General features: G+C 43.5%; 3 protein-coding genes across 3 annotated transcripts in view; 1 reads left to right on the top strand and 2 right to left on the bottom strand.

Annotated features, from left to right (window-relative positions):
- Window positions 1–13,135, bottom strand: part of MRPS26 (mitochondrial ribosomal protein S26) — a 47,003-nt gene extending 33,868 nt beyond the window's left edge. Inside the window, exons 1-3 of the mRNA XM_051965669.1 lie at window positions 12,699–13,135; window positions 11,077–11,214; window positions 10,777–10,900 (exon numbers count right to left, since the gene is read on the bottom strand). Coding sequence (XP_051821629.1) covers window positions 10,777–10,900; window positions 11,077–11,214; window positions 12,699–13,039 — 603 coding nt within the window. The 5' untranslated portion in view covers window positions 13,040–13,135. The remainder of the gene's footprint in view (window positions 1–10,776; window positions 10,901–11,076; window positions 11,215–12,698) is intronic.
- Window positions 7,574–8,865, top strand: LOC127540807 (oxytocin-neurophysin 1-like). Its single transcript, XM_051965673.1, has 3 exons — window positions 7,574–7,923; window positions 8,359–8,560; window positions 8,742–8,865. The coding sequence occupies exons 1-3, from the start codon at window positions 7,765–7,767 to the stop codon at window positions 8,789–8,791; spliced, it is 411 nt and encodes a 136-aa protein (XP_051821633.1). The 5' UTR covers window positions 7,574–7,764; the 3' UTR covers window positions 8,792–8,865.
- Window positions 13,136–17,339: 4,204 nt separating the features above from the next.
- Window positions 17,340–23,108, bottom strand: LOC127540401 (progonadoliberin-2). The gene is made up of 4 exons (XM_051965076.1): window positions 22,779–23,108; window positions 19,756–19,910; window positions 19,365–19,424; window positions 17,340–17,541 (listed from the first exon to the last, which is right to left on the bottom strand). The coding sequence occupies exons 2-4, from the start codon at window positions 19,885–19,887 to the stop codon at window positions 17,506–17,508; spliced, it is 228 nt and encodes a 75-aa protein (XP_051821036.1). The 5' UTR covers window positions 19,888–19,910; window positions 22,779–23,108; the 3' UTR covers window positions 17,340–17,505.
- Window positions 23,109–27,561: the final 4,453 nt, after the last annotated feature.

Below are 27,561 nucleotides of genomic sequence, written 5' to 3'. Positions count from 1 at the left end.
CAAACTGTGCATACCCTTTGATCTAGCAGAGTTTCTATTGGGATTATATCTCCAAGAAATCATAGAAAGGGGCAAAGGATCCCCATTTGCAAAAATGTTTGTGGCAGCCTTCTTCGTAATGGCAAGAAAGTGGAAAGTGAGTGGTAGCCATCAGTTGGAGAGTGGCTAAATAAGTTATGGTGTATGAATGTTATGGAATATTATTGTTCTATAAGAAATGATCAGCAGGATGATTTTTGAGAGGCCTGGAGAGACTTACATGAACTGATGCTGAGTGAAGTGAGCAGAACATCTGGAGATCACTGTACACGACAACAAGTTTATACGATGATCAATTCTGACGGAAGTAGCTCTCTGCAACAATGAGATGGTTCAGACCACTTCCAATGATCTTATGATGAAGAGAGTCCATCCAGAGAGAAGACAGTGGGAACTGAGTGTCATCACAACATAGCATTTTCACTCTTTTTGTTGTTGTTTGCTTGCATTTCGTTTTCTTTCTCATTTTTTCTTTTTGATCTGATTTCTTGTGCAGCAAGATAAGATATGTATGCATTTATTGGATTTAACTTTTTTTTTTTTTACATATATTGGAGTACTTGCTAGCTGGGGGTGGAAGTATAGGGAAGGGGAGGGAAAATTGAAACAAAAAGTTTCACAAGGGTTAATGTGGAAAAATTATCCATGCATTATATATATATATATTATTTTATAATAACTTGATATTGACAGAATCCATGCAGGGTAATTTTTTTACAATATTATCCCTTGCACTTGCTTCTGTTCCGATTTTTCTCCTCCCTCCCTACATCCCCTCCCCTAGATGGCAGGCAGTTCTATATATGTTAGATATGTTGCAGTATATCCTAGATACAATATATGTTTGCACAACTGAACAGTTCTCTTGTTGCACAGGGAGAATTGGATTCAGAAGATAGAAATAACCCAGGAAGAAAAACAAAAATGCAAATAGTTCACATTCGTTTTCCAGTGTTCTTTCTTTGGGTGTAGCTGCTTCTGTCCAACATTTATCAATTGAAACTCAGTTAGGTTTCTTTGTCAAAGAAATCCACTTCCATCAGAATACATCCTCATACAATATCATTGTCGAAGTGTATAATGATCTCCTGGTTCTGCTCATTTCACTTACTATCAGTTCATATAAGTCTCTCCAAGCCTCTCTGTATTCATCCTGCTGGTCATTTCTTACAGAACAATAATATTCCATAACATCTATATAACACAACTTATTAAGCCATTCTCCAATTGATGGGCATCCATTCAATTTCCAGTTTCTAGCCACTACAAAGAGGGCTGCCACAAACATTTTGGCACATACAGGTCCCTTTCTCTTCTTTAGTATCTCTTTGGGGTATAAGCCCAGTAGTAGCACTCATGCATTATATTTTGAAAATAAAAGGCTCTGATAAAAAATTTTAAAATAAAACAGATAGTTTCTTGAGGACATAGAGACGATTTCCAGGGTTCATACTCTACAATGTATATTAAAGGAGGACTTAAATCCAGGGATTCTTGTTTCAAGGCCAGTTCTCAATCCACTAGATTACACTGGAGTAGGAGAAGGAGAAAGAGGAGAGAAAGAAGAAAAGAAGAAGCAATAGTAATAACTGCAGAGGGTCACATTCAGTGGGGGAACTCTGGATAAGGTATAAGACCCTTCAGCTCAGAGAGAATCTGCTGACAATGTCTGGTTCAGCTCCCCTAAAGACTGTGGGCCTTCCTGAGAAGTCAGGGGACAGTGACAACCTGTGTTGTGACAGAAGCAGAGTGATACTAGATGGCAAACTATGTACAATAGCAAGTTGTTTATGGGGTCCCAAGTGTGCAGTGTTGTTTTTGTTACCTTATATAAAGGGGAAAGCCCTTGAAATAAACGGACTCCATTTTCCCACCATCCTTGGGAGTCCTCATCACTTATCCACTAGGAAGTATATTTTAATCACCCTTGAGTGGGGACTCTAGAAAGCAACGGTATGTTTTGTCACCCCAACTTGGGGCTCTAGAAAGCAGGACACAACAAATAACAGTAACAGTAGCAGTAGCAACAACAGTAGCAATAGCAGTAGTAATAGTATCAACACTGGAAGTAACAGCAGTAATTGTAGCAGTAACAGTATCAGCAATAGTGGCAGCAGCATCAGAAGGAGCATCAGTAGTAACAATAATGATGCAGCAGCAGCAGGAATAGCAATCCTGGTAGAGGCAGCAGCAAAAATAGCAGCAGCAGCAGTAGTAGCAATATTGGTAGTATCATGGAACAGTGGGTAGAGCACCAGCCTTGGAGTCAGGAGGACCCGAGTTCAAATCTGCCCTCAGACACTTGACACTTCCTAGCTGTGTGACCCTGGGCAAGTCACTTAACCCCAATTGCCTCAGGGGAAATATATATATATATATATATATATATATATATGCAATAGCAGCTGTAGCAGTAGTAATGATAATACTGACCACACACACATCCCTTTAAGGTTTAGAACTTCACATATATTATTCCATTTTGTCCTCACAAAATCCTTGTGTGTGGACATCATAAGGAAGCTGTGGCAAGTTAAATGATTTGCTTCTGCTTGTACAATTAAACAGTGTCAGAGGTCAGATTTACCCTCTCCTTTCTGTCCTCTCCCCTCCCCCTCTTTTCTACCCTTTCATATCATGGTCAGCACTCGGGGTTCCTCCTTCCCAAGAGGATACAGGAGTGAGGTGCTTTGGGCAGGAGGGATCCTTCTCTGGAGGCTTGAGCTTGGGCAGTCTGGGGATGGAGCAGGCTGGGCCTGCCAGGAAGGTGCACTTTGCAGGTTTCAACAGAACTGGAGAAAAGAGCAGGGTGGGGAATGGGAAGGGTGAGGGGGCTTTCCACAGGATCTTTCCAAGTGGATTCTCCTTATTCCCTCAATTTGGTGAGACAGTCAGAGAGGCAGAGACTAACAGAGACAGAGAGAGACATACAAAGAGAAACACATACAGAGAAACAGAGACAGAGAAACACACACACACACACACAAACACAGAGAGACAGAGACAAAGACGGAATCAGAGAGCAGAAGGAAATTAGAATTCTTTCCTCAAAGAAGAAGATTCACAAAGAAGTTTTTAAACTCCACAGGCAAGAATGGTTGTCAGTTAACCATGGTTTCCCACTTGCAGAAGGACTAAGTATCTTTAAAGGAAAGGACACCATCAAAGACCCTGCTCTCCTTGTGTCCTGGAACTTTATGTTCTTTATTTTCCTTTTAAATCCTCAAGTCCATGAGAACAAAGAAGCCTCTTAAGTTTAAAATGAATCTGTGGTTCCCAGCTTCCTTCCTCCAAGGTAAAGCTTACTGCTCAATTAAGAATTAGAGTTCTCAGGGAGTCTATCACTACCTCCTGACCCTTTGCCTCTCTTCCTTAATCTTGCTCTTCTCCATATCTCTTAGTCCTCCTCACTAATTTCCTCTCTCTCTCTCTCTTTTTTTTTTTTGGCACTGTGGCTCATGGTCTCTCTATTCCTTCTTTGACCACCAATTCTTCTTGTACCATTTTCCTTGTTCTTCTCTCATCCTCCATCCCTTCTATTTGCTGTTCCTTTGATCCCCTCCTCAGTTTCTCTATTTCTCTGTCCTCTTTGTCTTTTTATTTTTTGCTATCCTTGGTCCCTGTACTCCTGGATGATTCCTTTGCCCTTCCCCTTTATCTCCTATGTTCTTTGCTTCTCTGTCCCATCTCTTTCTTCCCTCTGTCTACTTTATCCCCTCCCTATCTTCTTCTATCTCCTACATCCCTTCACTTTTGTTCCAGTTTTTCCTCTCCAGTATCTCTTTCTCCTCTTTGTTATTGTGCTTCCTGTCTCCCCATATCCACTGCGAATCTTTCCCATCATTTTCTTTGTCCTCTCTGTTCTACTTTTCCCCTTCCTAGTGTCTTTCTCTCCCCCTCACCCCATCTCACTGAGGGAGGGAAAGCAGAAGAAAGTAAGGAAAGGGATGCTTCCAAGGACTTTATAAAGGACTGACTGAGATGAAGGTGGAGCAGGAGCATGAATATAGTTGTGACAGAGGACCAGGCAGGCTTAGCCTCAACCTGCCCCCATCAGTGCTGGCCCTGCTGTCTGGAAGCCTTGGTTATTGAGTTTGCTTCTAAAAACTGCCCCCTTCCTCTTTCCTCCTTAGTGCCTCCCAGTTCAGATTGATTATCAGCAAACAGGTATTGTTTTCCTTTTTTTAAGATATATTTTATTTATTTTGTGAAATTATTTTTCCCAATTACAGGTAAAATATTTTAACAGTCATTTTTAAGACTGTGGAGTTCCATAGGATAGTTTATCTCTCAGACTTGTGGAGGAGAAAGAAATTTGTGACCAAAGATGAACTAGAGACCATTACCGATCACAAAATAGAAAATTTTGATTATATCAAATTAAAAAGCCTTTGTACAAACAGAACGAATGCAAACAAGATTAGTAGGGAAGTAACAAACTGGGAAAACATCTTTACAATTAAAGGTTCTGATAAAGGCCTCATTTCCAAAATATATAGAGAACTGACTCAAATTTATAAAAAATCAAGCCATTCTCCAATTGATAAATGGTCAAAGGATATGAACAGACAATTTTCAGATGAAGAAATTGAAACTATTACCACTCACATGAAAGAGTGTTCCAAATCACTTTTGATCAGAGAAATGCAAATTAAGACAACTCTGAGATATCACTACACACCTGTCAGATTGGCTAAGATGACAGGAAAAAATAATGATGAATGTTGGAGGGGATGCGGGAAAACGGGGACACTGATGCATTATTGGTGGAGTTGTGAACGAATCCAGCCATTCTGGAGAGCAATCTGGAATTATGCCCAAAAAGTTATCAAACTGTGCATACCCTTTGATCCAGCAGTGTTTCTATTGGGCTTATACCCCAAAGAGATACTAAAAAAGGGAAGGGGACCTGTATGTGCCAAAATGTTTGTAGCAGCCCTGTTTGTAGTGGCTAGAAACTGGAAAATGAATGGATGCCCATCAATTGGAGAATGGCTGGATAAATTGTGGTATATGAATGTTATGGAATATTATTGCTCTGTAAGGAATGACCAGCAGGATGAATACAGAGAGGCTTGGAGAGACCTACATGGACTGATGCTAAGTGAGATTAGCAGAACCAGGAGATCATTATACACTTCGACAACGATATTGTATGAGGATGTATTCTGATGGAAGTGGATTTCTCTGACAAAGAGACTTAACTGAGTTTCATTGGAGAAATGATGGACAGAAACAGCTACACCCAAAGAAGGAATACTGGGAAATGAATGTGAACTATTTGCATTTTTGATTTTCTTCCCGAGTTATTTTTACCTTCTGAATCCAATTCTCCCTGTGCAGCGGGAGAACTGTTCGGTTCTGCAAATATGTATTGTATCTGGGATATACTGCAACATATTTAACATATATAGGACTGCTTGCCATCTTGGGGGGGGGAGGAGGGAGGGAGGGGAAAAAACGAAACATAAGTGATTGCAAGGGATAATGTCGTGTAAAAATTATCCTGGCATGGATTCTGTCAATACAAAGTTATTATTAAATAAAATAAAATTAAAAAAAAAAAAGACTGTGGAGTTCCAAGTTCTCTTATACCTTCTCTATGCTTTGAGTTGGCAAGCAATATAGTCATGCAAAAGATATTTTCTTATTGGTTATGTTGAAAACGAAAATGCACACTAAACAAAAATAAACAAAATTTAAAAATGCTTCAGTCAGTACCCAGAGTTCATCAATTTTTTCTCTGAAGATCATATTTTTCATCATGCATATTGGAATTGTCTTGGATTCTTGTGTTGATGAGAGTAGCCAAGTCTTTTGCAGTTGATCATTGTACGATATTCTTGTTATTGTGCACAATGTTCTTCTGATTCTATTTACTTCATTTTTCATCAGTTCATGTAAGAATTTCCAGGCTTTTCTGAAATCCTCCTATTCATTATTTTTTATGGCACAATGGCATTCCATCACAATCATATTCCACAATTTGTTCAATCATTCCCCACTTGATAAGCATCACCTCAATTTCCAATTCTTTGTCATTAAAAAAGTTACTATAAATATTTTTGTACATATAGATACTTTTCCTTTGGTTTCTTTGGGATCCAGACCTAGTAGTGGTATTGTTGGGTCAAAGAATAATTGTTCTTCTAAATGCTGAATCACTGAAGCTCCTGATTATTGAACCAATAGTGCATTAGTGTCCCTATTTTTTCATATTCCTTCCAACATTTATCATTTTTCTTTTCTGTCATGTTAACCAATCTGTTAGGTGAAAGATGATACCTCAAAGTTATTATTTTTATTTCCCTAATTAATAATAACTTAGAGAATATTTTCATGTGATTTTATATATATCTGTATATTTCCTGTTTATGTTCTTTGACCATTTATTAAAGTAGAATGGCTCATGTTTTTAATAGATTTGGCTTAGTTTCCTATATACCTGAGAAACGAGGCTCTTATTAGAGAAAATGAAGTCTAAGAAGACTGGAAAAATAGAAAATGGGTATTTTATGAAGGGCTTAAAATCTAAACAGAGAATTTTATATTATCATGGAGATATAAGGGAGTCACTTAAATTTATTGAATTCAGTTTAGTGCAAGGATAGTGGCGGTAAGGTCAGATCTTTACTTTAGGAAGATGACTTTGATAGCTAGTTGGAGAATAGATTGAAGGAGTGAGAGAAAGGTAGAAAGGGCTTGCTTATGGGCACTGAGTGACTTACTAGCCACTGTTAGTATCTAACAGGGCTGGGATTGGACAGGAGATCTCCCTACTCCTGGTCCAATGTTCTCTCTCTTTCTCTCTGTGTGTTTCTCTCCCCCTTCTCTGTCACACACGCACATACACAAACACATTAACACACTTGAAGTTAAGTGATTGCTCAGGGTTACGCAGTAGATTTGAACTCAGGTCCTCAGGACTTCAGGGTCACTTTGCCACCGAGCTTGCCCTGATCCAATGCTGTGGTCCTTCACTGTGTTACTGCTTGAATTAAGGTCTTCCTTTTATTACTCTGAAATTGTCATCTGCACCTTCCACCCCTTGTTCCTGATTCTGCCCTCTGTGCTGGTGGAAGCCCACAGTTCTCCTGTACCTTGATTTCCCAATCCCTGGGAAGCCTCTTCCTGGGGAAGGCAGCCTCTGATAAAGGGGAGGGCACTAAGGACTGGGGTTCTGGAGCCCACTTTGTGGGAGCCTCTTCCCTCTCTGGGCCTTGGCTTCTGCTTTCCCAGGAGATGGAGCAGGCCGTTTCTTGCTCTGAATGGGGAAGCCTGGGACCAGCTCTTCTCCACCTGGAAACAGACCAAGAGGAGCGAGTCTTGGGTGGAGGGGGGAGGAGCGGAGTAAATGCCAAGGACTGCTGGCCTGCAGAGCCCAGGGTTAATTGGGAGTTCATTGGGGGCGCCCGGTACAGCTCCAGCCTAATGAGGGCAGCGCCCCAGTTCTGGCCCCGAGCTTGGCCCTGAGCTGACAGGCTGACCCCGTGCCCCAGCCCGAGCAGGCTAAGTGCGGGGGCACCGGGGGCACTCACGCCCCGCTGACCGGGCGTGAGCCTCCAAGCGCCTGCCACCTTAGGTCCCGGACTCCGGGGCATAAATAGGCCTGGCTCCGGCCCCGGTGCGCAGAGCCCTCAGGGAGATCAGCCTCTGGGACCCAGCGCTCAGCCTACCCGCTCCCGCTTGCGCGCCAGCCCAGGTCCGCCTCCGGCCCGCTTCCCCATGGGCAGCCCCGGCTCCCGACAGGGCCTCGCGGCCCGCGCCCGTCCGGGCCTCGCCTGCTGCTATCTCCTAGCTCTCTTGGCTCTGGCCTCCGCCTGCTACATCCAGAACTGCCCCATCGGCGGGAAGCGCTCGGCGCCGGACATGGACGTGCGCGAGGTGAGACTCGGCGCGGGTGGGAGCCCACAGGCCGCCTGTCTCCTCTCCACGTGGGCGGGCCTTTGGGTGCGGGGCGCGACGGCCACAGGAGGCCCCCTCTAAAGCGAGCTCCCAGGGCTGGCGGGCCCCGCAGCTGGCCCGGATGCCCCATGCTTGGCTCCCTTTGTGCTGACTCCTATCCCCTCCCTCCCCCCAACTTCGGACTCGCCCTCTCCAGGCTCCGTCCTCCTGACAATAAGGAGGAGCCGGGCAGGGGGGAGCTCCGGCCTTGGCCTTGGCCCTGGCTGCTGCCCTGCGCTGCAATGCAGGCTCCCTGCAGGAGGAGAGTCCGCCCCACCCTGGGCCTTAAGTGCTCCCCCTCCCGGGGGAATCGGGCTCGGAGATGCTGTCCAGGGTCCTGCCCCGGACGCTCAGCCGGGTCTCCCGCTCTTGCAGTGCCTCCCCTGCGGCCCCGGAAGCAAAGGGCGCTGCTTCGGCCCCAGCATCTGCTGCGGGGAAGAGCTAGGCTGTTACATGGGCACCGCCGAGAGCCTGAGGTGCCAGGAAGAGCGCTACCTGCCCTCCCCGTGCCAGTCTGGCCAGAAACCCTGCGGAAGCGGAGGATTCTGTGCGGCCGCCGGGATCTGCTGCAGCAGCGGTGAGGGACCGGCACTCCTGGGTCCGCAGACACCTGTGCAAGATGACACAACCTCCAGGGCTATGGGCTGGGACAGTCCCCCTCCCCCGAAGCCCCTTTCCCTCTTTCCCTTTCCTCTTCATGGTTAGAGACTTGAGCAGGCTCCCACCTGACTGAAATAACGTCCTTTTTTCTTTTGCAGATGGCTGTGGGCTAGACCCTGTCTGTGACCAGGACCCCATATTCTCCTAAGTCTGGCCAGATCCAGGCAGAGGGAACAGCTCATTTCCTACCCCCTTCCCGTCAATAAAGCTGATTCTCTGTGATGTTAGTCTTGGCTGTTTACTTTTTACAAAGTGTATGGATTAGAGGGCAAGGGAAAGGAAGAGGAAGGGACTTCCAGAGGTTGGGAGGTAGGAGGCTACTTTATGGGCTCTGTATCAGGAGGAGCTTTGAGAGTTCTCTCAAGCCAGAAAATCCCTGCTCTCATCCCATCTTTTTCTTTTACTGTGAGCCAACTGGGTTCAGTGACTTGCTCAGGATCACGCAGCTCCATATATTAAGTTTCTGAGGCTGGATTTGAACTCAGGTTCCCCTGAGAATGCCAGGGCACTCTCTATCCATTGTGCCCCTATAATGCCATCTGGAGAAATCACTTCCCTTTTCTAAAGCTATTTCCCACACAATGAAGTGGGAGAAGGGGCTGGAGACCACAGTCACTTATCTTCTCTCCCCTTAACCCCCCAAACAGATCGGGGTTCTCCAGGTTGTGTTTCCTGCTCTAATTTCCCAAAGATTTCTACTTTGTGTTGTCCTTGGTCATCACCATGGGCTCATGCTGAGTGACTGATTATGGGGACCAGTGGCACTGGTGGAATTCTCCTGAGAGCAGACAAGCACAAGCCAGGCTCTGCTCCTTGTGCACCTGCCCCTTCCAGGCCAAGATTGGCAGCCAAAGCCCCTTCCCCACCCTGAACCCAAACATGTGGAAGCCTTCCCTGGACCCAACAACAGAAGCAACAGAGGCTTCATGGGTTTAGGAGCTGGGAATTTGGGCCATCTCCGAAGGGCGGAGGCTGTTTGTGGCTCCAGCCCGAAGACTGGGAGAAGGAGAGCTTTCTGCCCACCTCTGGCACTCATTTTGATAAGTCTCTTGTCCTTTTGTACCAAAGCGTGCTCTCTGTGTAAGGAGGAGGTCAGATCTGATGGTCAATCCTGGCCCTGAGGACAAAGATTTGTCTAAGGAGAGTGAGGGCCAGCAGAAAGGGCTGGGGGGTGAGGGGGGTGGGGGGAGAAGGAGGAGGGGGAAAATAGCTGGGGAAGAAGCACCTGCCCTTGGCCCAGAAAACCTGAAAAAGCACAGGAGGCTTACAAAAGAGGCATCATCCCTTTATTCTGTAAACTGCTTAGTTCTTATTTCTCAATAAGGAGGCCAGATAAAGGCTGGATTGTGGGGAAGAGGGTGTGGAAGAGAAAGACAGGAGCTCCCGGAGCTCCAGCTGCCTCCCTTCAGCTCTGGCAGCTGCCACACCTGGCACCCCTAAGTCCCTCGAGGGGGTCGAACCACATGGCCCTCCTTGGTAAGGGCCCAATTGTAGTTCTGAGGATTGTTGAGGGCGGCTTCAATCTTCTCCTCTAAGTTATCCTGAGTAATGAATGTTTTCGCATCTTCCTGTTGGGGACAAAAATGGCAGAATCACAGAGGAGAACTGAGGCAGAAGGGAGGTACTCTGCCAGCCTTTCCCCTGGGCAGGATTCCTGGGCACAGCTTCCCTTGCTGGGGTCCCACCAGCCTTCGGCTGGATACCTCTAGCAATGGGGCTCTCACTAGCTAGCAGAGCAGTGAGTTCCACCAGGGCAGCTCTCCTAGAATATCTCTTCTGAATATCCAACAATGTTCAGTCCTTCTCGCTGTTCCTGTTGTCTCAGGCCAAGCTTCTTCTCCCTGCTAACCTGTGGAGGGCAGCCTTGCCTTCCCTCCTTCAGCTAAATGGCCCCAGACATAACACCAGAGTCAGACCTTTGGGCTGACCCACCTGGGTCCTTCTCACAGACATCTAAGGGCTCTCCAAGGGAGGAAGGCGATAAGGCCTGAACCCCCTGAAATGGGCAGAGGAGTGACACCTCCTGAGCCACGGCTGGCTCCAAGCCCTCTGGCTGGCAGAAGATTCCTCCAAGAAGCTGCCAGCATTAACCCACAGGCCTGGACAGGGCCCCCATATCAAACTCTGGCCCACCTGCAACTGCAGAACCTCTTTCTCCTTCTCACGGACAAAAGCTTCCATTTCTTGGGCCTTCTGCATCTCCTCCTGTGCCCGAAGCTGTTCCTGTTCCTGCTTTTGCCGCTGAAATCTGGAGATCCTATAGTGAAGGGGTTCATAAAAGCATGAGGTTTCCCTAACAGGGGCTCCTGTTTGCTGACATGTCAAGACACCGCCAGGCCAGGAGTCCCCTTGTCTCTAAGGAGAGACTTCCCTCCCACCCTTGTGCTAAGGGAGACCCTGGGACCTACAGAATGGGCAGAAGCAGCTCCTCACCTCAATGCCTGCAGCCGAGCATTCTCTGCTTGGTTCCAGGCCATGAGTTGCTTGTGTTCCTCAGCCTCTCGTATAGCTTTTAGTCCCCCATATTTCTCATCATATGTTTTTCTCCAAATCTCCTCCATGAATTCAAGCCTGGGATTCATAAATCTGGTATCAAAAGCCACATCTGGGAACCGTCCCTTTCCTCCCTGGTCCTCCAGAGCAATGATATCAAACCCGAATTGAAATAGGGCCACTAAACCATAAAGAATAATCCCTGCAAACCACATATTGCCATTATCTTTGTCCTACTGCATTTTTATTTCACCATTCTCCCCATGCCTAGAATGGTCTCTTCCATCTCTATTCCATTTTTTTCCCTCCCACTTTTCAGATGCTTGAAAATTTATTCCTTTGAGATCTCATTTCAAAGAAAATATGATAGTATAAAGTTAATAGGGAAAAGAACTGACTCTAACCTCCCTCCCTTACACACACACACACACACACACACACACACACACACACACACACACACACACTCTCTTTCTGTTTTCATCCTGACTGATGAACAAAGAGGAAGAATAATTTAAACTGCTCTAGGACTTTTTTTTTGGACGATTTATCTTAGTTTTGCTAAAATTCTTTAAAAAAAATAACATTTTGTTGGTATTTTATTTTTCTAAACACATGCAAAGATAGTTTTCAATATTCATCTTCACAAAACCTTGCGTTACATATTTTTCTCTCTCCTCCTCCTCCCCAAGACAGCAAGTCTGTCTTGATACAGGTTAACCATGTGCAATTCTTATAAACATATTTCCATATTCCTCATGCTGAGCAAATATATATATACATACACATACATATATCTCAGATGAAAAGAAAAAAAAAAGCAAACACAACCGTAACAACAAATAGGTGAAAATCTTTGATCTACATTCAGTCTTCATCGTTGTCCCTCTGGATTTTCCATTCTCTACTTTCCCACAAAGCCTTCTTTCCCCCCCTCTCCCTGTAGCAGCGCGCTATATGGAGGTCAGGAAGACCTATATTCTCATGTTATCTCAGACGAGCATCAGCTATGTGACTCTGAGCGAGTCACTTAAGTAGATAAGTGGATAAAAAAATAACTTATTAAATGCTTATTACGTGCCAAACCCTAGGCTTAAATGCTGGAGATACCCAGAAAAATCAAATTCGTCTTTGCTCTCAAGGAATTCCCACCCTCATAGGGAAAGTTATGCAGTTATGCACTCTTAGCAGCCAGTTTCTTCATCTGTAAAATGGGGGCAAAGGACTGTGACGAGCATAATAAGAGTTAATGCAAACTTTAAAAGGGATATGTGCACGTTGGACTTATAATTATGAATTACTGTTATTAAAAGCTCCTATCTTTGTATCTCATGTACTGGGCAAAATAGCTTTCTAGGAAAAAGGAAAAGTTTGGGGAACTGACTTACCCTCAAAACCCATCTCCCAAGTCTAAGCCCCTCCCCTTCCCTAAGGTTGGAACGGGAAGCTGAGGCCCCGCCTTCTCCCAGCTGCCGGCTCCTCCCCTCTCCGACTCACACGTGGCCCCGCCCCCAACGCAGGCGCCTTTCCTCCCAAGTTCATGCGCGGCCCCTCCTCCATACCTGAGTGCCCGTACAATCTGCCTGTAACTCTTGTACCGCTCCGTTAATATATACATCTCGACGGGATCTACGGGGGTCGGAGTTCGCAAGCGCCCGATCTTGGACTTGGCGGGCGGGTCATGGCGGCTCTTACGGCCTCGTGCGGGCGGTAGCAATAGTGGTAAAGAAGGAGCCGGGGCCGGAGGCCTGACCGAGCGGCCCAAGCGGCCCACAGCACCGAGCATGGCCCTAACCGCGAGACATTCTGGGACAGCGAGTCTGTCGCTGTCTCTTGTCCCTGCGCATGCTCGAGACTTATCCTGCCAACCAATCATCGCTTTCCGTACGGGCCAGCTTCTCATCTTCCGCCAATCCGGATCCTGTCTCCATTCACCAATCGTCACCTTCGGTGTGCCTCTGCGACCTCCCACATCACTTTCCTCTGCCCTTCGCCAATCATTGCCCTGTCCGTCTAAAGGCTCCACCTCCTCTCGCCTGTCGCCTTATACTACGCGTCCCGCCCTAGCTTGCCCCTTTTAACTTCGGGCGAGGTGACAGCGGTCTGCGGGTCACGTCGGTGGAGGAGACACCGTGGCTGTTCCCAGGCTGGAGGCTTCCTGTTAACCCCCGGACTCGTTGACTCTGCGGCTCCCTATCCCTTCTAGGATCCCGTATAAAGTCCTCTATGCAGGTTTTGTCACCCTTCACACCCCGCCGCGTGGCCTGCGATCCGGGACACCCGCGCCCTTGCAGTTGCCCCGCCTCCCGGTTCCGGGCATTTTCACTGACCGTCTCCCACGCCTGGGACGCACTCCACGCGCATCTCTGCCTCCTGGCTTCCTTTCGCTGCAGGAAGTCTTTCCCCAACACTCAGGCCTTTCCTCTGAGATACTTCCCAACTGGACTTAAAAATTGCGACTTAAGGCTGTAATAGCTTAAAACTGCGGAAGACTTTTGGGATACCCTTTCTACCTCGTGCCCACATCATGTTGTCTTTCCCATTAGGATGTGAACTCCTGGAGGAACGGGGGTTTGGGTTCCCCTCCCCCATTTTTTGTTTTCCCCTCCCCCAATCTCTCAGCACAGTGCCTGACACATAGTAAATGCTTAGTCAGTCAAACTGATTGACAGCAACTACAGAGAGAAGGCGAGAGGCAGTAATAGTTCGTGGGACACAACTGGTGCCGTAGGACAGCCCTGGTGTTTCCAGTTTCGAGTCCTGGGTTCGAATTACAGCTCTTCTACTTACTAGTAAAAAAGCTTAATCTTCCTAGCCCAGTTTCCTTATCCATACAGGGAAGGATTTGGATTGTTTCTCTAAAACCCCTTCCCTGATTTAGAGTTATGATGCCCTATGTTTCAGTCAATCAGAGTAAACACTTATTATTATCAGGTACTATGCTAAGCTTACCGTGTGGGGCTGCTGTTGTAGCTAATCAAATGACTTCGTGCATTTTTAAGCAATTAAAGCCTTAAATCTCATCACCAGCTCTGCGCTCATTTAAGAGGGGATGTCCAAAAAAACAACCGCCAAAAAACCTTAAGGAGTAACCTTCCAGTGGAATATTAGAGAATTAATAAATCAACAGACAAGAAAAGACCAGGAGGCAAAGGATTTCTGTTATAATTATATGTATTCTGCTTTATGCATTTAAAAACATTCTGAGAAATGGGGCCATAGATGTCATCACGCTGCCAAAAAGGGCCTGTGGAGGGAAAAAAGCTTACGAATCCCTGTTTTAGGTCTTGATTTTTTAGGTTTTGTTTTTTTTTCCCCTTGCTTTAGCTGCACACTTTGATCACACATTTCTTACACAGTATTTTGTACACAGTCATTGTTTTTTTTTGTTTTGTTTTGTTTTTTTTTTAATTTCACAGTCATTGTTGGCAACATGTCCCATTCTGTTTATGGCCACCACACAGCTCTCCAGTGCATTTTGAGTCATGGGCAATTTTTTATTTTCTAAGGATTGTGTTATTTCTTATTTGAAGCTATATATATTATTAGAAGAATTATAGAGTTTGAAAAAAGCTTTGTGACAGGGCACACCTCAGAGTCACTGGAAGCACTGCCCAGTTTCTCAAATACAACCTAACTAGTTTTTTTTCTCCTATACTGGGCCCACTTTATTGCCTGTGCAAGCTCTATATCTATATCCATCTATATACTTATGCTGGACTTATGCAGCTGGACACACGTCTAGACATGCTTAGTTTTTTGATTTTTCCCTTTTAGACTGTCAGGCCCATCTCTTCAGTGTTCACAGATCTCACTGAAAAGATTTAGGAGTTTTCAAGAACTTGGTACAAGCAATGAAATTCCAGCCACAAACAATAGAATCTGGAGGACCCCACCACAACAGGCACACTCTCTCCACAAGAAATTCTCCATTACAATTCAGAATACATATGTCAAGGCATACAGTTCCCTGTTGTAAGCTTCCCTTGAAACTAACAGTCTAAAGATTCTTTGAATAAAGATGTTCCTAGAGTTGTTTGCATTCCCTTTGCATCAAGGGATTTTGTGGAATATTGTTGAGAGAGACAGTCTTTGAGGATTAGGGTTGGACTGAATGTTTGTTGAGGTCCCTTCCAAATCTCAGGTTCTGTCAAGGCTGTTTTTCTCTATTCAGCCAAGTGCTTTTTTATATTCAGCAAACAGCTGCTGCCTGGGAATCCTTAAGGACCATGGAGAGTGCTAAAAGCATCGAGGATTCATTCATTCATGTATATACTGTGTGTATCATCCCTTTTAGCTTGATGAAACAAGTCTCCCAAACAACTGCCCTGGGAATTGGGTAGGAATCCCAGCTCTTCACCACATAGTGATCCTCAACCTGGCTCCAGCAGCAATTGCTCCCAGTGGATCAGCGGGTTGGTGAATCTACTTAGGCAGTGTGGAACAGTGGAAAGAGCACTGGCTCTGGAATAGGGAGACTTGGGTTCAAGTTCTGCCTTTGTGGCCTCAGGCAGTCATTTAACGCCTATGGGCCTCAGTTTCTTTGTCTGCAAAATGAAGGGGTTGGCTACTTCCAGCTCTAATTTATAAGCCTATGACCCAGAAGCATGGAGTCCAGGAAGCACTAGATGCCACAGAGGGAACAATAACATAATTTAAGTGGGAAAAATAGGTGGAAGATACAGAGAAGCAGATTTTATGTTAATACAAGGGAAAGCTCCACAGAAATCATCTGAGGGGGATGCTGAGCCATGACTACCTCTGTATGAGTCACTCCTGAGTCACTCCATCTACAGTGATTGATTGCCTGGTGAAAGCTAGTGTGGTGGGTTACCTCCTGAGAAGATAAAGAAGGCCTTTTTACCAGGAGAGAGCAATAGTGGAGGTGGTGGAGGAGGAAGAGCCCCTCATTCAATTTAATTCATCAGCCAGCCAATTAGCATTTATCAAGTACCTGCTATGTGTCAGGTACTGGGCTAAGCATGGGGGATCCAAAGAAAGGCAAACAATTGTTCCATTTCTCTAGGAGTTCTCAGTCTATGGGGAGAACAAAATGCAAACTATGAGATGTGATTAGAAATAATCACAGAGGGAAGGCACTTGTATTAAGTAGGTTTGGAAAAGGTTTTCTATAGCCCACTTTCTTAAAGGTCATATAACTGGATTGTGGGAAAATTATGATTTATTATCAATAAATGTTTGATTTACATAGCTATTTTATATGCCTCATGAAAATTTCTCAGAGGAAAAAGGGGTTACTAGTGGAAAAAATTTCAGAAGTCCTAGTCTACAGAATGTAGAATTTCAACTGGGACTTGAAGAAAGCCAGGAGGCAGATGAAGTAGGAGAGAATGATGGGTAGAGCAGTCAGTGAGAGAACACATTTAGGGTTAGGAGATGGCATGTCTTGTTGGAGAAACAGGGAGGAGGTCTGTCACTAGATGGCAGATTATGAACACTGCAGGATGTAAGGCATAGAAAGACAATGAGAAAAAAAAGCACCAATTTATGAAGTGTTTTAAGAGCCAATGAAAGAATTTGCTATTTGATCCTGGAAGTATAAAGAGCCACTGGAGTGAATAGGAAGGTGCCATGGTCTGGTCTGTGCTTTAGAAAAATCATTTTGGGAGCCTAGTGGGAGATAGACTAGAGTGAGACCAAGAAGATGCTATTGTAATAACCTGAACTAGCACAGTGGGAGTGACAGAGGAGAGAAGGGGGCTTGTAGGAGAAATGTTGCAAAGATAGAAAAGAGAGGCTGATTGGATATGAGGCTGTGGCTGGGGTCGGGGTGAGAGTAGGGATGGAGTAAGAGAGTGAGAAGCTGAGGAAGACATCTAGGTTTTGAGCTTGGGAGACTGGAACAATAGTGGTAACCTCAATAGTAATACGGAAATTAGGGAAAGAGGAGAGTTTTGGGAGAAAGATAATGAATTCACTTCAGGACATGTTGAATTTGAAACATCCAGAGGATATCCAGCATGAAAACTAATAGGTAAGTGGAAAAGGGAGAATGGGTTGGGCAAGTAAAGCTGACTCCATCTACAGTGATTGATTGCCTGGTGAAAGTTAGCGTGGTGGGTTACTTCCTGAAAGAAGGCCTCTTTTATAGAGATCATTGAAATGATGGGAAATGACAAGATCATCAAATGAAACAGTACAGAATATTAAGACATTTATTAATTAACTACTTTGAGCAATACTCGGGGGCTACAAAGTTTGACCTGGCAAACCCCCTTATCCTTAGGGACTTATAGGAAGAGAGTATAGACATTAATAATGATAACAAACAAGGAAAGGATTTTGGGAACCCCCAGTAGCTGAGGGTGAGATATCTGCTGACATCCTGGGGAAGGATGGTGGGCTGGGTCACTTCTTCTGTTGTTGCTGGGTCAGAATATCAGCCTGCAGGGAAGAAAGAGAATAACACTAATGATATTAATGAAAGCAAGGTATTGATGTGTTGTGTGGGTGGAAAACTAGCCTCATTGGTGCTGGATTCAAATGCTGTCTCTGACACTTATTAGCTGCTTGACTCTAAGCATGTCCCAACCTTCCACTGTCCCTAAGCTTCTTCTGAGAAGGTACAATACAATGGGTAGAAGGAGTTTCCTTACTCAGAAGTTCACTCACATAATAAAAACATGGCAAATTTTGCTCCTTGAGGAGTTTTTCAATTTGTAAAGGACTTTACTGTTTTCAAAGTACTTTCACATGTACAATAATCATAATTTTTAGGAGTTGTTATTAGTATAGGCATTATAGGTGAGCAAATTCCTTCTACCCCAGGCAAGTCATTTAATCACTTTTAGCATTAGCTTCCTTATCTGTAAAATGGTAGTAACAATGGTACCTGCAGAAAAAAAGAAAAGAACTTATATGTTCTAAAATATTTATAGTAGCTCTTTTTGTGGTGGCAAAGAACTGGAAATTGTGGGGATGCCCATCAATTGGGTAATGGATGAACAAATTGTGGTTTATGATTGTGAAGGAATATTATTCTGTTATGAAAAATGATGAACAGGATGATTTTAGAAAAACATGACTATGCATAAAATAATAGAGTGAAATGAGGACAACCATTAAATAGAATGTTCTATATAGTGGCAGCAATACTTTTCCAAAAATAAATGTGACCAACTGAGTTATTCTGAAGTATTATACATACTTTAATTGTCTATTGTTGTGCCACAGTTTCCTTTTATTGTTCTGCCTCAGTTTTCCTAATTGTTCTGCCTCAATCCCCCTGGTTGCAACCCCCTTTCTTGTTCATTAGGACTGAGATAATTAGGACTGTGGAGATCTGGCCACTCTGGCACTCTAAAATAGTCATAAATTGTAAATGTATAATGCCAGATAAAGGGGAGTTCAGACATCCTGGCTCCTAAGTTCTCCTAAGTTATCAAAAATTTATGGTCCTCACCCCCAACCCTGTCAGAATCTGATTGATGGTCCATCCCTGGATAGTCCCGAGTTTACCAGTGTTCAGAATCCACCCCTTTCTCTGACTGATCTTGGAGCCACATATAAAATCCATTGGAATCTCACATTCGAGGCTGGATTCTTTGAGACAAAAGTCTAATTTAGCCCTGAAAACAAAATGGATTCTGCTCTGCCTCCAGACTATCTCTCCCTCTCAGAAATCCAAATAAAATATTAAAAACTCTCTAATCTCCATCTTGCCTCAGCTTTTCTAGCATTACATAATCAACTATAAAGGAATTATATAGGAAGATGTTATCCACTTCCAGAGAAAGAATTAATAAACAGAAATACACATAGTATAGTTTCACACACACACACACATACATATATATTAAATGGGGGCTTTCTTTAGTGTGGGATGGAGATTTTCAATGTAACAAAAATAATTTAAATTGTAAAAATAGCACCTGCTTCACGAAGTGTGCAGAGGACCGAATGAGATAATATGTGTGAGAGAGCCCAACCTCCTAATTTTTACATGAGGAAACACTCAGAGAAGTCAAAGAAGTTGGCTGAAGTCACACTGGAGACTTCTGAACCCAAATCCTCTTTGGCTGTCTGAGCTTTCTTTCTCTCATCTGAGTGGGGAGATTCTCTTTCCTCATTTAGAAAAAAAGGTTAGGAGGATGGGGCTAGATAAGGGATGGATGACGCAGTAAAAGTCTATTTCCTTTGTCTCCAAGGGCCTTGGGAGAGCAATGGTGGTCAGGATTGGGCTGGGAGGACTCAGGGCTTGCTCTCACCAGCAGCATCTTTAGCAGAGACCTCTCACCACCATCCCACGACTTCGCTTCTTCTGAGGCCTGAGAGAGAATGGAAAACAGAGATGAATGAGGCTATTTTTCCTTCTTTCTCATTGACAGGGAGAGGATCCTAGGTCCCATGAAAGCGTTAGAGATAGAGGGAGTGGGAGAAGGGCTGCCCTCATCCATAGTTCTGACCTCCCCAGGGAGATAAAGGTGGTTCCGGGGCCCAGGCTTCCATAGGTGAGCTTTGAGCCAAGATGGCCTTAGGATATCATCTTTAATCCCAGACTTTCTACCAGTGAAAAGGGACCCTGTGGCAGCTTCAAGGGAGAGGAAGCAGAGATAATGAAGGAGGAAGAATGAAGAAGGAGGGATGCATTTCACTTACCTCTAGGCTTGGGCTTCCATCTAAAGCTCTCTTCCCCCCAGGATACCAGCCATGGGACCAATGTTGAGCGTAAGAAATCTGGGTCCCCAGAACCAGCAGTGCTAAGAGCAGGAGGGGTCGAAGATAAGACATGGCAAAGATGTTATCCGGATGACCTGGAGGATGGGACAGAGGGGCAGAAGACAGTCACCAGGCTTGCTTCAGCAGACTAGAACTTGTTGCTGAATGGACCTGGAATCAAGTTCTTGTTGATGACTAGCAGTTGTTGCTTTCTCATTTGTAAAATTGGGTAAATAATACACTTCATTCTCTCTATCACAGGTTTTTGTGGCAAGAGCAATTTGCCTACTTTGAAGCACTATTAATAATAATACAATCTCTCTGCATGTACCTTTCTTCTAGTCAGCCTTCCATCCCCAGGAAAGCCAACTCAGACCCTACTTTGTTATCCTACCTCGATTTAAAATCTGCTTACTGTCCCAGTCTTCCTCCCCCACCTCTTGGTGGGAAAAGCCTAAAGAACTAGAAACAATACAGAGTAGTGAATAGAATATTGGTCTTGGAGTCAGGAAGTCATAGGTACAAATCTTAGTTCAGACTTTGCTAACTGTATGGCTCCAGGAAAGTCATTTAACCCGTTTGCCTTTGTTTCCTCATCTATAAATGAGGAGAATGATAATAGCACCTATCTCCCAGGATTGTTGTGGGGGGAAAATGAGATAAATGTAAAGCATTTAGCACAATACCTGACATGTGATAGACACTGGGCAAATGTTAGCTATTTGTTATTATTATTAAATTTCTCTTTTATTCCTTAAATGGGGGATTCAGACTGGACAGCTTAGGAGATCTCTTCCAGATCTAGGTATATGATTTTACAAAATTCCTTCTAGAGGTGAAGGGAGTGAGCTTATCTTTCTTTTAGAAGGGAAGGTAGAAGAGAGTAATGGATTCATTGCACAGTTGGGGATCTGGGAGTAAATGAAGGGAGACTGAATTAGATTTGTTAGTCTTCTTTCTCAAGTCTCCAGTACATCTACCTAGCAGTAATCAAAATGATTTTTTTTTCCTAAAGCATAGGTTTGACCATGTTCTGCTCTTGCTCAGTAAGCTCCAGTGGCTCCTTATTAATTCTTGGATCTTCTATTTGGCTTTTAAAGATCTTCATAACATGGCTCCTTTTACTTTTCCAGTCTTCTTTTTTAAAATAAGTTTTTTCTGATTTATTATTTTTTTTTACATCACTACAGTTTTCCCAAATATTCTTTGGCCTTTCTTCCTCTGCTCAAAGAATCATCCCATAAAGCAAGTAGTATTTTTTTAAGACAAAAATTGAAAAAGAAGGAAAAACTAACATAAGAAATTAATGTATCCAAAGTCAGAATCTTTTTACTCTTTTTATAGTTGACTCCCTCTCAGCAATCTAATCTCATCTTCTGAAGGGAATCTTTCCCAACTCCCCCAGCTACTAATCCCTTCCCCTCTGAAAGTATGTTTTCAATTACTGTCTCAATATCTTCTCTGTATGTAACTATTTACATATCTGCTCCTTTAGAATGTAAGGTCTTGGAGGTCAGGGACTTTTTTTTTTTTTTTGGCTTCCTTTGGATCCCAATACTTAGTACAGTGCCTGCCATATGATAAAGTTAATAGATGCCTATCTGACCTCCATGGAAGGAGACCACTAACTCACTCCACTCTCCTTTTGAAGATCTCTGATTTCTTAGGAAATTCTTCTTTATATCAATCCTGCATTTGTCAATTTGCTTCCCCCACCCCATGCCCATCTTGATTTCCAAATTTTCTTAGTTTATAGTTCTGCCTTCAGGGGCCAATCTGAATAAATCCAATCCTTCACACAATAGCTCTTCAAATACATTAAGAAAGTTATGGTTTCTTCCTAAATTTCCTCCTCCCTGAAGTTTTAAATGTCATGTCTTGAGTCCTTTCCTATTCTCCTGACCCTCTTCTGAATATCCTCTGGTTTATTTATCAGTGATCTTCAAAGTAGGTCCCCAAACTGAGCCCAATACATACCAGATATGGGCTTCCACGGGTAGAGGAACCCCAAACTGAACCCAGTACATACCAGATGTGGTCTCCCAATGGTATAGTAAAGCCTGTTTGGCTTCTGGATGTTAGAACTCTCAATTCAGCCTAAGATTGCATTAGTATTTTTGACTATTGTATCCCATGATGCATCTTCTCAAGTCACAAAGTGAAATTAAACCCAGAATGTTAAGGCTGAGGATCTCAACCCCAGTGTCTTTTGCTCTGGAAGCAAGAGGGCAAGGAGTTCCTTCCACCAGTCAACTATTCATTCCCTGTTAGAGGGGCTCAGGGGTGAGGAACAGAAATATTACCAAAGAAAGTTCTGTTGCTCAGCCCAGAAGAGAGCATGCAAAGAGATGCATCAGGGTAAGCAGTCATGATGAAAAGCAGTTGCTTGGCTATTTTTCCAGGGCAAATTTGTGGGAGACACAAAGAGGTATCAGGGAGGGAGAACCTACAATTGGGAGAATGAGAAAGTACTGGTTTCTCATTTTTCTGTCTCTGAAGAAACTGTTTCCCTCTCCCTCTCATTCAGCTTTCTTCCAATTGGTAAAGCAGACAAGGGCTGAAACTTTAAAATCTAGAGAAAAGACTTGTCATCAGAAGCACTGGATAGAAAGGGAGGATGTTTTGGGGGAATGAGAGGAGACAAGGAAAGCTTTGGAGCAAGGAGAAAGGGGAGAGACAGAGGAATCCCAAGGAAAGGAAAGATCAGGGGAAAAGGGGAAAAGTGAATGAGAAAAGGGAATTCCTACATCAAGGGGAGAAGGGACAGGCAATAGGAGAAGCCCTGTGGGGCAAGGGAAAAGAAGATTGGGATAAATGGGAAAAGTATAGAGGAAAACCAAACTTGGAAAGAAAAGGGAAGAGCTGTGGGTGAAGGGCTGAGTTTTCCCCTCATTAGGAAGGAATAGAAAAATCAAGGATCCCAAGGACCTAGGCAAGAAGAGGAAGGCAGCAAATTTACTTACCGGAGAGTGGGTTCAGACTGGTGGCTTTGGTATTAGCAGCAGAGACTCAGACTCCAAGACTAGCCATGAGAGTATTTATCCAGGACTGGCTCCACCCTAATTTTGCTTCTTCTCCCTCCCCCTCCCCACTCTATTTGCTGGGCTGAAACAGAGAAGGTGAAGAGAGGGCAGGACAGGCAGACAGTCTGGTCTGGGTCTAGACTTTAGAGGGGCAGGCTTACTCAAACAGCTAGGGGGAGGGATGGGGAGAGGGATAGAGTAGAGTACATGAGCCATGGGTCATGGGCGTCAGGTAACTTAGTCATAAATTGTCAGAGCTGGAAAGGTCCTTATCTGGGCTAACACTATGAATTAATCACTAACAAGAATTTATCAAATGTGCCTATGATATGCTCGGCACTATCATTGTACAGATGGGGAAACTGAGGACCAGAGAGGGGAAAGGAGGTATGTTAATCCTGTGCCTGCTTCTCGGATTTGATTTCTATTGTCAGTGGGAAAATCCAGTTTCCCATGTTTGAAACCTGGGTCCTGATGCTTCCCTCCTCCCTATGCTACTGCTCTTTGTTACACCAATTGACAATTGAAGTAGCCTCCTAATGGGTCTTTTTGTATCCACTCTTTTCACCCTGCTAAGCTATCCCTTGTAAACATTCTCAGAACAATCTTTCTTGGGTGTTTATGTCATTTTTTTCTGCTCAAAATTCTTCAGTGGCTCCTTTTCACCCATAAAGCTCAGACTCCTTGGCCCGGTATTCAGACTATGACACTGCCCAAACATTTCAGTCTTATCTCATATTACAGCACTCTTTAGAATCTCCTGTAGAATGTACTTCTTCCCTTTATATAACCTGCATTCTCTTAGCACCTATGGCATTCCTAGAGCATGGATGATTTTCCTTTCCATTTTTCTTCTTGCATTGTTTTCCTTCCTATCAATGATTACCTCCTATATGATGTATTCTTTGAATTTTATCTCCTCGCCCTTCTTCTCTAACCCTCTTCTCTGAAATAACATTTTATTCTCTAATATTGAATGTATTTACCACATATTATCACACATTATCTATATTTATGTCTTATTTCCTTATTAGACTATAAGTTCTATGAGTTACATATTATTATATAATTCTTATTTCTATGACATGTTAAGGTTAAAACATTGTGCTTTCCTCCTAACAATGCAATGAGATAGGTAGTTTAAGTATTACCTTTTTTATTTTACAAATGAAGAAACAGAGGATCAGAGAGTGGAATAATGACCTATCAAAGATCACACAGCTTGATCAATATTGGCACTGGAGCTTGAATCTAGATGCCTTAACTTCCAGGGCAAATTTGTGGAAGATACAAAGAGGATAAAGGGAGCAGGGAGGGAGAACCTACAATGAGAAGAATGAGAAAGTTCTAGTTTCTCATCTTTCTGTCTCTGAAGAAACTGCTTCCCTCTCCTTCTCATTCAGCTTTCCTCCAATTGGTAAAGGAGAGAAGGGGCAAAACTTTTATTACTAAACTGTGTTTTTCCCAGGACTAAGCACAGAGCTCTTCAAATAATAGATTTATAATAAATGCTTATTAAGTTGAATTCAAATCATTCCTACTTGGTTATTCCTTTTTAAAATAGCTCCTTAGTAACTATCCTCATTGTGAGAATGGGTTTCAGCTTTTTTATCTTGGTAGGTAGTTTCTTATCTGTAAAATGGGCAGAGAATCAGCATGAAGCAGTTTATTCCGTAGTCAGAATCCCTCCACAGACATTCCCTTCTCCACTCATCCTTAGAGAAAGCCAGGATTTGGGGGAGGATTATGAATTTAGGGGCCCAGGCTAGATTAGCCCCTGGTTTTCTCTTTTTCGGGATAGGGAACCAGAACCCATGAAAAAAAGGAGATTTCTGTTTCTGTCCCTGAAGTACTTCTGTGGGCAATTCCCTAAGCCCATCAAGACTTCAATTAAACAAACATTTATTTATTTAATATAAATTTAATTAATTAATATATTATAATATAATATATAAAATATACAAATTTAATATAAATTGGAATCCAGTGTTGGAATCCAAGGAAAAAACAAGGGAAAATGCAACACAGTCCTTCTCAAAGAACTGACACTATATATGGATAGGATATACACAACTAAGTATGGTATAATATACATAAGGTAAAAATTTGTGGAGTGAGACGTCCCTTTTAGCTAGAAGGATCAGGGAAAGTTCTATGGGGAAAATGAGTTTTGAAAGCAGGGAGAGACTTCAATATGTAGCAGGGGCACCAATACACCAAGGCAGGCAGGATACGATCAGGAAATAGCTAGTGGTCCTATTTGGTTGACTTGCAATTTTTGAATGGGAATAGAAGCAAATTGTAGGGTAGAGCCTGACTGTAGAAGGCTCCAAGGGTTAAAACAAGAAATTTGTCATTTATCCTTGAGCCAATGAGAGCCACTGAACATTGTTGAGCAGGGCAGGGATGCAGGCCTGATCTCTGCTTTGGGCAGAATGTTTGAAAGCTGGATAAAGGATGGAGTTGAGAAGACCAGTTGCCAGGCTATGACAATGACATAAGGGTTTAAGGAGGGGAATTTGTACCAATGCAGAGATTACTGATAATTAATAGAGAGGAGGGGAAAGGCTTGGAGATTTTAGAAACATAGGCTTGAGTGGGTTTGGTAATTGATTTTCAAAGTTTGTTTTTTAAAAATCTCATTTGGCTCTTCCAACTCTTGGAGGAAACTGCTACATTTTCTTATAGAAAAGGAAAGTCAGTAAGATTAAATGACTCACTGTTGGTCATACAACTAATAAACTTCAAAGAGAAAATTTGAATCCAGGTCTCTTCTTACTTTAGGTTCAGTGATCTCAACCTTATACCAATTCTCACCATTATTTTTCAGGCCAAGATTTGAACATGGAAGATTAGTAAAGGGTGGTATCATTGACAATTCAATTCAATGAGGATTTATTGTTATCTACTATATGAAAGGTAGAGAAGCAGGAAGACTTAGCTGAGAGAAAGTCAGCCTGGATTCAGGGAGACCTGCGTTCAAGTCTTGTCTGTAACACATAATGGCTATGTGACTCAGGGTAAGAAGACAAATCGAAGAAGGGGGTGCTGAGAAGCACTGAAGGAGAGACTTTACCCAGTTAGTTAAAGAAACTAACCAGGAGGTGTAGTACAGCAGTAGTCCAAGAAGAAATGAAGAGAGCTAAGATGGTAACTGTGAATGGAGAACATGGAATGGATATGAGAATAGATATAGGGTCAACAATACTTGGCAACCAATTGGAGATGGAGAGGTTGAGTGAAAAGTTGAAGGTGACTCCATGAATATGAATCTGAGAGACTGGAAGGATAGTGATGTTCTCAAAGGAAATAGAGATTAAAGGAGAAATGGGTTTAGAAAGAAAGAATGAGTTCTGCTTTAGAGATATAAGTCAGAGATACCCAAGGATACCTACTGAAGCTGTTTAGGTCAAGAGCTCAGGAGTGGAGTCAAAGAAAATTTTCTAGTGGAATCTGGATGACCATTTGTCAGGCACATCTTAGAGGGCATTCGTTCCGTCACCAGCTGGACTAGGTATATTCTGAGGTTCCTTCCACCTCTGATTCTGTGATCGTCCCCTCCTTTGTTGGAGACATTGCCCATTTTGATACTGTTGAATTAGTGTCTTGAGTTATATGTGATCCCAAGAGAAATGAACTAAAGAGGGTACCACAGTAACCTCTTTTTAGATAGAAAAAAAGGCCTTTTTTGGAATTCACTATTAGGGAATAGGATATAGATGATGATGCAGAAAAGACCAAAACTGTGACAAGTGGTCAGAAGAATCTGGCTAAGGGTTAGAGCAAATCCCTTCCTTCTCTGGGCTCAATTCCCTTGTCCGTAAAGTGAGAGTTAAGACTAGATGAACTCTGAGAACCCTTTTAGCTCTGATAACATTTCTTTTCCTGGGATCCTATTCAGAAGTGAGGAATAATGAAAGATTTAGGACAAGTCAGTTTTTGCATTTCTTTTCTCCATCTCTCTATCAATATGTCAGGTGGGGTGAGGATTCAAATCAAAAGGAAGAGTTAGGACTCTGAGAAGATGGTCACATTAAAGATCAGCCTCTGTAGAGGCAATCTATGGAAACAGGACAACCCTGGAGACCCCTTATTTTGACTCTGCCTGAAAACAAGACATTCATTAAATGTTAAATGGAGACTGTCTCCTCTTCTCCCGGTGGGAGTTAAGTAGCTGTTTGCAAGGTTAATAACCATGGCCCAGACTGTGTTTGTAGAACTGAAGGGGATGGGGAATTAGCTTTTCAATGTCCCAGGAAACAAAATGTTCCCCTGTGACCAGAGAGGAAGCGGGCAGATAAGGAAAGTTTGTCTTGATTTGCTAGCTCAGGAAACAATCTTCATCCGTTGGTCTGATGACTCCTGAGAAGCCTATGTGGAGCTGAAGGGTGGAGAGAGGAGAGGGAAGTCCAAGGGTTTGAAAGAGGAGGTCCAGAAGCTCAGGTTTGCGGTTTTTTAAGGACAATATATGAAAGGGGCAAGATATTTCATGCGGGAGTGGGAGGGAGGAGGGGAAAAAGGGAGGGTGTGGTTGGGGGGGAGATGCAAGGGAGGTGAAATGCAGGCCTGTGTGTTTGGAAGGTAGGTCTTTGGTGTTGAGGGTGAGGTGGAGATCATATCTGCAGTAAGGGTCTTTTTTGTTTGTTTTTCCCAGAGAAGTCCAGATCTATCTTAATGCTAGGGAACATTTTGGTAGGGTAGATCCTGGGTACCCAGTAATGAG

Source organism: Antechinus flavipes, chromosome 6 (genome assembly GCF_016432865.1).
Source record: "Antechinus flavipes isolate AdamAnt ecotype Samford, QLD, Australia chromosome 6, AdamAnt_v2, whole genome shotgun sequence".
NCBI classification, from domain to species: domain Eukaryota; kingdom Metazoa; phylum Chordata; class Mammalia; order Dasyuromorphia; family Dasyuridae; genus Antechinus; species Antechinus flavipes.
The sequence above is the reverse complement of the archived record's forward strand: the minus strand, read 5'-3'. Positions and strand labels throughout refer to the sequence as shown.

Excerpts from the sequence above, each read along its gene's own strand:
- LOC127540807 (XM_051965673.1), top strand. The coding sequence starts at position 7,765 with ATGGGCAGCCCCGGCTCCCGACAGGGCCTCGCGGCCCGCGCCCGTCCG. Across the intron at positions 7,924-8,358 it reads CGGACATGGACGTGCGCGAG|TGCCTCCCCTGCGGCCCCGG; the intron begins GTGAGACTCGGC and ends CCGCTCTTGCAG. Across the intron at positions 8,561-8,741 it reads CGGGATCTGCTGCAGCAGCG|ATGGCTGTGGGCTAGACCCT; the intron begins GTGAGGGACCGG and ends TTTCTTTTGCAG.
- LOC127540401 (XM_051965076.1), bottom strand. The coding sequence starts at position 19,887 with ATGTCTTATCTTCGACCCCTCCTGCTCTTAGCACTGCTGGTTCTGGGG. Across the intron at positions 19,425-19,755 it reads ATGGAAGCCCAAGCCTAGAG|GCCTCAGAAGAAGCGAAGTC; the intron begins GTAAGTGAAATG and ends ATTCTCTCTCAG. Across the intron at positions 17,542-19,364 it reads CTCTGCTAAAGATGCTGCTG|GCTGATATTCTGACCCAGCA; the intron begins GTGAGAGCAAGC and ends TCTTCCCTGCAG.